The sequence below is a fragment of the Anopheles bellator genome, chromosome 1 (genome assembly GCF_943735745.2).
Source record: "Anopheles bellator chromosome 1, idAnoBellAS_SP24_06.2, whole genome shotgun sequence".
NCBI classification, from domain to species: Eukaryota; Metazoa; Arthropoda; class Insecta; order Diptera; family Culicidae; genus Anopheles; species Anopheles bellator.
The window spans coordinates 45687314-45697192 of record NC_071285.1 but is presented as its reverse complement, the minus strand read 5'-3'; the positions used below and the strand labels follow the sequence as shown (position 1 = coordinate 45697192).

The window sequence follows — 9879 nt, the reverse complement described above, 5'->3', positions numbered from 1 at the left end:
TGCTACGGGGCAATACAGGGAGCATCGTTCTCTTGGTGAATCACCCTGTGCCGCGGTGCATGCAACTGACAGCACGGTTCAAAACGTCAAACTCGCGTCGATGCGCCTCGAAGTGTGTTAAAACATGGTGTAGCAAATTGGGAAAAATTACGGAAAGTAATAATTAAAAGTGTGTTGTGGGCTGCGAAACGGTCGTAAAACCCGCGCCACAATGGCCGACGTACGGGACATCCTGGAACTGGAGCGACCGGTCACACCGGAACTGACGAAAGAGTCGCTGCTGAACTCGAAGAAACGGAATGTTTACGAAAGGTAAGTTAGGGTTCGCTTCAGGTTGGCTTTCAATATGGTTTAATGTGCCGTTTTATAGACGAATCGTGGCGAAACGCCCGGAAGGAATGCACCGGGAGGTGTTTGCCCTGCTGTACAACGATAACAAAGATGCCCCTCCGCTGCTGCCAACGGACACCGTGTCCGGCTACAAACAGACGAAGGCCCGGTTGGGCATGAAAAAGGTGCGTCGCTGGGAGTGGGCACCGTTCGTGAATCCGGCCCGTGCCGATGGTGCCGTGTTTCACCACTGGAAGCGTGCCTCGGAGGAGCAGAAAGAGTATCCGTTCGCCAAGTTCAACAAGCAGCTGGACATCCCGTCGTACACACTGAACGAGTACAATGCGCACCTGAAAACGAACCCGACCAAATGGACCAAACAGCAGACCGACCATCTGTTCGACCTGGCCAAACGGTTCGATGTGCGGTTCATCATCATGTGTGACCGGTGGGAGCGGGCCAATTACGGGATTAAGTCGGTCGAAGACCTGAAAGAGCGCTACTACGAGGTGGTCGGCATTCTGAACAAGGTGCGCAACAATATGTCCGAGAAGAAGATTTTCGTGTTCGATGCCGAGCACGAGCGGCGCCGTAAGGAGCAGCTCAAGAAGCTGTTCGATCGAACTCCCAAACAGGTCGAGGAAGAGCAAATGCTGCTAAACGAACTGAAAAAGATCGAAGCCCGCAAGAAGGAACGAGAGCGCAAAACGCAGGACCTACAGAAGCTCATCTCCCAGGCGGACCAACAGCAGACGGAGCACCACCAGAAGGAGCAACAGCAGCAGAACCAGCAGACGCAGAACACGACCCACAAGAAGCAGGACAAAAAGTTGAACAAGAAAAAGATCCAACAGCAGCCGCGCACCTCGAAGGTTGACTCGGTCGTGAGTGCGGTCGAGAGTGCCGGCATCAAGTTTACCGATCTGCGCGGCACGGGCGTATCGTTGCGGTCGCAAAAGATGAAACTACCGGCGAACGTGGGCCAGAAGAAGGCGAAGGCGCTGGAGCAGGCGCTACAGGAGTTTAGGGTCGATCCTAACCCACCGCCGATCGAGGAAATCTGTGTCGCCTTCAACGAGCTCCGCTCGGACATGGTGCTTCTCTGTGAACTGCGAACGGCACTGGCCACGTGCAACTTTGAGCTCGAAAGCCTGAAGCACCAGTACGAGGCCCTGTGCCCGGGCAAAACGCTCAACATTCCGCCGGCCCTGGCGAATCCCGTAACGGACGACTCGATGGACGATATCGGTGGGCCAATGTGAATATGGTGGGGCGAATTGAAACAATAAACTTGATCCCTGTTGATCTGTATGTAGCCATATTTCCATAGAATATCGAGAAAATCGTTCAGGCATGAAATTGATCAACCAGAATGATCAACGCCTTTTTGGTCGCTTGTTCGTAGGGTGAGCCAGTTTTCCGGTCTTCCTTGTCGTGCGGTCGTGCGCAACACAAGCACCGGAAAAGCGCTTCCGGATTCCCACGGAAGCTATCCAACCGTGACGGCGTGCCGTTCGCTACAACGGGAGGATCAACCCGAACCGGAAGGAAATACCGCGCGGTAAGGGTTGGGCAAAGGCGCAAAGGTGTGCGGTAACAAAAGACACAGCCAGTGGAATAAACCCGAAAAGGTACCGACCGTTGATGAAGCGTTGGGGAGGATTATGCCCGATCGGTCGTGTTGGGGACGCAATCTACGATTCCCCCTGCGGGAAGGTGAAGAAGTATTTAATGTTTGCTCAAAACCGGAATAGCCTAGAAAGAGACGGTGGGCGGCCCGAGCGAGACAGTACGCAAAACAATGTTGCTTTCTGTGTGGGCGACACCGGCTGAGTGGGAGAGAGACAGCGCGGTAGAGCAGGACGGGCGATAACATGATCCGTGATCGAGAAACGAAGGGACCCCTCTACTCGGCGCCTCGCGCCAGCGCGAACCACGATCTTGTATTGCGTTTTCGTCAGTCGGATTTGCGCAGTCGTCGTGCGGAGATCGTGTCCGCTGTTTTTGAGCTCGCGAGCACTCTGAGCCAGTGTGTACAAAGTGTGTTGTGGCGGACAGTGAACTACGCAACGGATCGCAGAGAAAGTAAACAAACCGATGGTCGGGCGGGCGGCCGTTGTTGGTGTTGCTGGTGGAACAACCTATGGTGTGCGCCATTAGGACCGGTGTAACAACGAATAAACAGTGCGGTTGTCGGGTGATGGAAGAAACAGAAATGCCGCCATTGGTGACGGAACTCAGAACCGGGTTTTGGTGGTGAAAAACATGTGCCGTCGCGCTGTTGCATAACCGGTACCGGTGACGCACTGTAATGTTCTGTCCCCCCCTCTCTCTCTCCCTCTCTCTGTCCTGTACTCCTGTGAAATCCCTCTAATCCGTAACCCACGCAAGTTCTGACGCGCGGGCCGCGAATGGTGCAAAATTGATCGAATTCCTTTCCGTTCTGCGCGAGTGTGGCGTAACGTAAGTGCGCGCGCGACACCCCGACCCGGGTCAGTGCCACTTCCCGCGGCGAGACCGGCCTGATCTCGATTATTGGCCGAATGTTGGCTCCGCCGAGGGCCCCCCTTTATATGGTGTGGGCAGATTCGGTGAAGTGTGTTGTTGTTGCTGCCGCCGCCACCGCCGCTACCGAACGTGTTTCTGTGTCTGTGGCCGTGTGTCGCTCCGGTGGTTCTACCGGTTTTCAAATCGACCCCAAATCGGTAAAGTAAAGGGGCGAAAAAGAAACCAGCAAGCCCCTTGAGCTTTCGTTACGCGGCGCCGGTGGCTTATCTGGGTACGGTCCCGCCAGGGCCTTTTCCGTGGGCGGACGGCGCACAGATCCTCGCTCTACGTGACAGACCAACCGATGGCTGGCCGAAGCTGCCGGCTCCGTCCGTAGTGTGACCGTGCTCGGGGCTTCAAGTGCGAGTGGTTATATAGTGAGAGTGGTCCGCGAAGCCTTGCCTTGCGCGAATGAATGTCAACCGAGCGCCGAGCAAATAGAGACGCCGCCAGCTACGATCGCCGCCTGCGTGATGAAACATCAATCAAGGTAAGTGGAAGAAGCGTTCAATCCAGTAACCCTTACGTCACGCCACGAACGGGGCACTACGATGGGGGTTGTTATGAGAAAAAAAGGTCACTTCAAAGTGAACCCTTCAGTTCAGGAGGATCACACGCAAAAGCCCCCGGATTGGGCCGTCCGTTACGAGCTTCATAAACGACGCACGTGGGTGGCAGCAGTCGAAAAAAGCAGTCCCTTTGCGCTTCGCGCGTGTGGGTATACGGCACGGGCGACGTGCCCACGCATTTTATTGGCGAATGGAGCGAGAGAATGGCCCACGAGGACCACGTCACTGGCTGGGCGGACTCGCCTACGCCAGAGTGTGCCGTCGCGCGCCCTGGCTGCGTGGATCATTGTTTTTTTCTTCTTTCTGAAACGATCAAATCGAAGTTTGAGCCTTGGGAACTTTTGAGGGCAAAAGGTCCTCCCCAAAGGGTGTCACCCCTAAAGGCCTGATAATTGGCAAACACTTGTTCGTTGCTTCACATCATAATCACGGGTTGGCCATATTTATCCTAGGGCCTTTGCCTTTGCGCCTGTCTACGACGCACATCGAGTTCTGTTCTAGGAAGATCTTGATGATTGCGATCGCGCGATGATTAATTGGCTGTCGTAAATCCTGCGCTCGCCGTGCTTTGTTGTCCGCTAATTGTGGCCCACGGCGCAGGATATGTTGTGTTACAAACGCGGCACTCAAGGGCGCCAAGCGACGGCAATTGATTTGAAGCCGGCTTCATCATTGTGCCGGCCTTTTGTTTGCGGAATTCAGTCTGCTTTTTTAGCTGAAAGTTTAGTTGATCTCCACTTCTGCTACTGCGCTCAACGGTGGGCAACGGTTGCGTCTGCTGTCAGGATTACGTATCTTAAAACAATTAATCGGTCGCTCTTATCGCTGGGTTCGAAAAATTCTTCGACCCGGACTCCGGAAATGGGAGTTATTTTTGGGTGGATAAGTAAGTTGTTTGCCGGACGTGTGCCGGCCGGATGATGATAGCCCGTTGTCGTCTTCATAGATTCGTGGTGGGCCACCGGTTTGCTTCCAGCCGTCATTAATCATCTCCCAGGGTTATCGTTCTTTAATCGCGCGCGCTGCCTTTCGGTGGTTTTAATTTGAATTTTGTTGAGGCCGCTCGAAACCTGGATTTTACGGAGTATCAGTTAGGTTGGTCCGGCTGTGGAGGTCCCCGTAATCAGTCCCGGTAAGGCAAGACCCCAGAGCTTTACTGAGGCTTTTTGCTCACCGATAACGCCACGCGCAATTTTTATTTGCGAGTAAATCGGAGCGAGGATCAGTTTTGTTTAAAAAAAAAGTTAGGCTCGAGTACGGCGCCCGTTGCGATCGTTACAAACAGTTGATTGAACCCCGCGCCATGAACGGGAACATGATTGATTGCGCCGACCCTGGCCGACCATCCGTCATAAGGAACCGGCTTGTCCGGCCCCATCGAGTCGTGCAGAATCCGGCGATTTGATCGAGATAAACCCCCGCTGGAACCGCATGTTCCTGCGCGCGACCCACGCTCTTCGGGGGGTTTGGAAGTTAATCAGGATTTGTCAGCTTACGAGATTGACCGTAGGTTGGAATAATTTTCGGGATTCGGATCCGGTGGATCCGGCCAGCCATTTTTCGACGCTCCCATTAACACAGCCGGACCCGGTAAGTCTTACTTTTCACCACCAAAAAGGGGGGCGAATCGGAGGGCCACAAGTGGGTGTCTGTATGATTAATTAATCCCATTCCGACATGCGTCTCCCACAGGGCGGCGATTAATGTCTGCTTGCCTTGCCTTGAACTTTGGGCGCTTCTGTGCGGTTCATCACTCCAGAGCAGCTGCAGCGGCTCCTGGTGACTTGGAAGCTAATAATTGGTGCATTCGTCGTGCCCGGGAAAGATGATGCACCAGATGCACTTGGCTGCTCCGCCATCCAAGTGGCAAGTCATGGCCACCAAAGGCAACCCTCGATGGCGGTGGTCGTCTCCGCTTTGTCGGCATCACGTCTTTCACCGCATTTCCACGCCGCCGTTATCGCGGGTGTCAATTTATTGCCCTCCATTAGTCTCGGGATCCGCCCGTGGCCACCTTCCTACCTGCCTTTCTTCCTTGGGAAAAGCAGTGGCCGCGCCAGGGAACCGGCCCTCGAAGAGCGTTCCGTTGCTAATTGTACTTTATCCGTATTTGATTAGTGACTTCACGATCACGGGTCGGTTCGTTTTCTCATTTGTGTCTTATTGAAATATTTTGATCCCATATTTAACGTCGCCTTGGCGCGGTGGGTCCCGACCCCAGGCGAAAGCTCGTACCAAAATGGTGTGATGTGGGGAAAGTGTTTATCGGGAAAATTTACATATTTTGTAGTCAACGAGTGACAGTCAGGGGATGTGGACCTGACTTAACAGACTTAACCCGCAGCATGTTTTGGAGCATGGAGCATAGAAAAGCCTGCCTACCGCCAATTGTGCTCCAGTTGATCCTAATCCAGCCACGCACGGTCCGAATTAGCCGGTGTGGCCTGGATCGTATGTCTCGCACCATAAAAATGCACACGAGCCGAGCCCTACATTGAGCCCGAGACACGAAACCGTTCTCAGATCTCTGATGCTCCCAATTGTGCGTTCCGTAGCATTGTTGATAATTGCGATCACTGTGGCGACCCCGTTTTTTGGGGGGGTACTTCGTTTGGTACGTGCCGAGGAACAACACAATCGGCGCACGTTTTGCATGCATCGCGTTGCCCGGATTCGGGCACGGGCCCCCCCGGGGGACCTATCGCCCGGACCGGATCTCTCATTACCCGGACCGGGTTGTGTACGTTCCGCTCGGTGCTTTTATTATTATTCAAATAAGTCGTTATGCTGTGCGCGGGCGGCCAATGGCTGTATTACCCCGGGCCAAGGGCCGGGCAAGGGTTGGAACTCGTTGTTCTCCAGAACTCCCCGGCGTCGAACGACGCCAACGGTGGTTCGGTTGGGACTGCCTCGAGAATATGGCGATTGCGCTCTAATTTGTCACCAGCCTTATTGAGCCGGTGGTGGGTTGTACCTTGTTGAGCTCTCTTTTGCTCTGGGGTCTTCCGAAAGGCCATTGTATTTAAATTTTCCCTACATGTCCATAAAGATCTGGCAGTTCTCCTGGGCTGGGTATCCAGAGTTCTTCCAGCGCCGCGAGCCATTCTCGAGGGAGGAGGCCCTCCGGTCTCGAACGCGAAATCCAGACGATCGACGTGTGTGATGTGACTCCGCTCGGGTGCGCCCTCTCGCACCCGTTCTGACAAGGAGCGCCCGCGGCAGGGACCTATTCAATTCCATTACACCGTGACAAATGCCATTCGTTTGTTGTTGAATCATGATTCAGGGTGGCACACGGGAGGAGCGGAGCGCTCGGGAGCCCCCCCTCGGTTGGTAGAGTCTCGGGGATGGATGCGCGCAGAAAGGGCCGGCCGTACGCCCGGTTTGGAGGTTGGGCTGCGTTGTGTCGGTTGTGACAGAATCGAAACGAGAAGAGAATGCCTCTTGGACGGGAGGGAGTCGGAGTGTGGTTCTCGAGTGAGAGATTGTTGATCGCCGGTTGGGCCAACATTTCCATTCGCCGCCCCGCTCCGGTGGACTCTCACTCTGCGGCGAGTACCTTTGCGGTCTCTGCTGCCCGGAAGGGAATGGGAAATAAATAAAACAACATTGTCATCCGGACGGCGGCGGCACAGGACGCAGTGACGCAGCCGGGCGGGGGGGGAGTATGTGACAATCAAAATATGGAGGAAAACATCGAGATGGAACTCGCAGCATAAGCGGGCGGACCGCCGACCGCCCAACGGGGGGGTTGCCGATCACCCGGCGTGCGATTATTCAAAATTGTGTTTCGCGTAAGTTGTTGCGGTTGCGCCCAAAATTGGGATCGTCGTTGGCTGCTGCTCCTCCGAGGTCCGGGTTGTGGTTGGAAAGTGTTGAAACCATTCTTTTGAGTGCGAAGCGCTTGCGGCGTTCGGTGATCGCTGTCAAAGATGCCGAGGTTTGGTGATGGGCACGAATAATTGTTTCATTCAGAGGCGATCGATTCTTCCTTAAAATTGCTGTCAATCTCTTCGCTGTCTATTGTAGAAACGAACGATTTCATGTCGTTGGAAGAGATGGGAAAAACCACTCCAAAATGCTTGTAGTGGATAAAACATTAAAAAGTTAAGTCCGTAATATGTTAAGAGATGATTCGAGTAAAGGGATGTGCTCGAATCGGTCGAACATAGAGAATGGACTGCTCGACTCTCGTTGCGGTCGCCATGGCAATGAACAAATCGCAAGCCGACCGCCGCAAGGATCGCAAAATAAATGCATAATTTTGGGATATGATCGTTAATGTTTGGAACTGTTTCAAACATTTCGAATCCGAGTCCGAATGATCGTGAATCCAGAACCTGGAATGATCATCAGCAGCGTGGACACGCACTGTTTGAGAATGATTTGGTAATAAAAATTCAGTCGGGTGGCTTTCGAGATGGCCGCATCGTGTGAGGTGATCTGCTCCGAAGCGTTTCGGTCTGTTTCGAATCAAAATTCAATCGGAGCCTATAAATTGCGATGCGATCGTTTCTATAATAATATCACATAAACACACTATCGAAAACGGGGGCCCTCCTTAAAGGCCACGAACGGTCTGACCAGCTTGCGCAGCTGCTGCCCGGATCGACGTGCTTTACCTCCCGTGGGTCGCGTGGTTTGTTGGCCGACGTCGGCTGTCGCTATAAAATAGTACAAAGTTATGGACATGGCTCGGAAGCCATGAAATCGTGCGCCGTGCACTATTGGAAAGTGGTGCCGGGCGTGGCGTCCTAGTACCTTCCCTAACTCCCGATGGGCGTAATTTTAATCGCCGGGATTTTGTTTGTTGTTATGTCTAGGGTTTCGTCTAGGCGTTCTCGGCTCGGCTGCTGGGGCGATTTTCCTACGACTGTCCGTCCAAACGCGGACGACGGTGTCTGCGCAGCAGCGGATGGTGTGCGGTTCATAAAACAGGCCGCAGCCGATGGGGCGCGCGTTGGCGAAAGTTGAGGGAAATAAATTGCTGGCTGTCTCGTAAACTTCGCCGATAGGGGCAATTGGAAAATGTGGAACTGTGATTCATGTGTGCCAGCGTTCGGGGCGAGTAATAAGTTTGTCCAATTTATTGACGGTTTGTCGATTGGATTCCCGTGAAGTGTATAGACAAATAGTTTTCTAAACTATATAAACAATGGATTCCTGTGGCAACATCTGTGGCGCATCTGGGGAGTTTATGCAAATGAGAGTCGCTCGCTTTGGGTTGCCAAAAAACGCGGGGACGCTGCGTTCTAATCTTGGCCAATAAAGGCCAATAAAATTTTTGCATTCGGCTCGTTAGCATTAATTTGTCGAATTAAATTGATGCATTGCCCGGGGGGGCCATTCGGCATTCGTTTTCCTTCGAATTGTGCAGCCCGTGAAATGAAACTTGGAACTTTTGTTTGACTCAATTCAGGTGACCCCCACCAAAAAGATGGTCGCACGAAGACTGCGGGATCAAGTCGCGCGAACCATAATGAAGCCAATGATGATGACGATCGTCATGATGATGATGAGGCAACCGATCGCGAATGACGGACAAATTTATGGCCACCGTACGCCTACGCTCGTGGCACTCGCGCGCCATCCATAAGTTTTCTCGTCGGTGGCCTTTGAAAGCGCCAGCCAGGTTATGGGGACCCTAGACTGGGGCCCCTGTCGCCTCCGATACCGGTCGCTGGTTTCAAGTTTTCGGTATATCATTATTACCGGCGACTAATGTGGCACTTCAAGCGGGCTGCCGGTGACCGGTTCCTTTTACGGCCCCCGGCCGGGCCAGAGGTCTCGCGGCTCACGGCAGAGCTAGAGAGAGGGACTCAGACACAGGCTCGAGTGGGCACGGGATTTGGGATTGGCTTTGCCACGGATAAGCGGCTCTAGTGCTCTGTTATGTTGCGCGCGTGTTGGCCAAATATGTTTGGGGTCTGTGGGACCCGGGCCGTCCGCTCTGGGGTAGTCGAAGGCCGGTCTCTGAACTCGCGCACCAGGCTTACATGGTTTCTGCATAGCTTCGGGCTAGCGCTGCGTGTTTTCAGAACAATAGATCAAGCTGTGCGTGTTCCGCATGTTGCTAGCCCCAGAGAGAGAGAGAGAGAGAGAGAGAGAAACAGCCGAGAGTGTCACAGCCTGTAGCGTGATGAAGAGACACCTTACGACCCCTGGAAGCTCTCCCGCGAAGGGCCACCCGCTGATCGTAGGACATCGTCTTCGCCCTGGAGGTAAGCAAACCGACAGTTGTCGGTTGGTTGGTACGTACTCCATCCACTGTCCACGCTTCTTGGCCCCATTTTTTGTGTCTCCGCGGGCGATTTTAAAATGGTCTGGACGATCTCGGGGAATTGATAAGATCGTCGCGTACTACGCCAGCGAGTTGCGGCCCTTTCGACGTAGGCTGCCCGCCAGTCCAACGGTTGAACTGACTTGAAGCCCT

At 53.7% G+C, this 9879-nt stretch overlaps 2 protein-coding genes across 2 annotated transcripts in view; both read left to right on the top strand.

The window, feature by feature from the left end:
- Positions 1–118: 118 nt before the first annotated feature.
- Positions 119–1636, top strand: LOC131214995 (DNA methyltransferase 1-associated protein 1). The gene is made up of 2 exons (XM_058209356.1): positions 119–312; positions 371–1636. The coding sequence occupies exons 1-2, from the start codon at positions 212–214 to the stop codon at positions 1590–1592; spliced, it is 1323 nt and encodes a 440-aa protein (XP_058065339.1). The 5' UTR covers positions 119–211; the 3' UTR covers positions 1593–1636.
- Positions 1637–3289: 1653 nt separating this feature from the next.
- The window catches only part of LOC131205551 (uncharacterized), a 25332-nt gene continuing 18742 nt past the window's right edge, over positions 3290–9879 (top strand). The window contains exon 1 of the mRNA XM_058197699.1: positions 3290–3367. Within this exon, the coding sequence (XP_058053682.1) occupies positions 3351–3367 (17 nt within the window). The 5' untranslated portion in view covers positions 3290–3350. The remainder of the gene's footprint in view (positions 3368–9879) is intronic.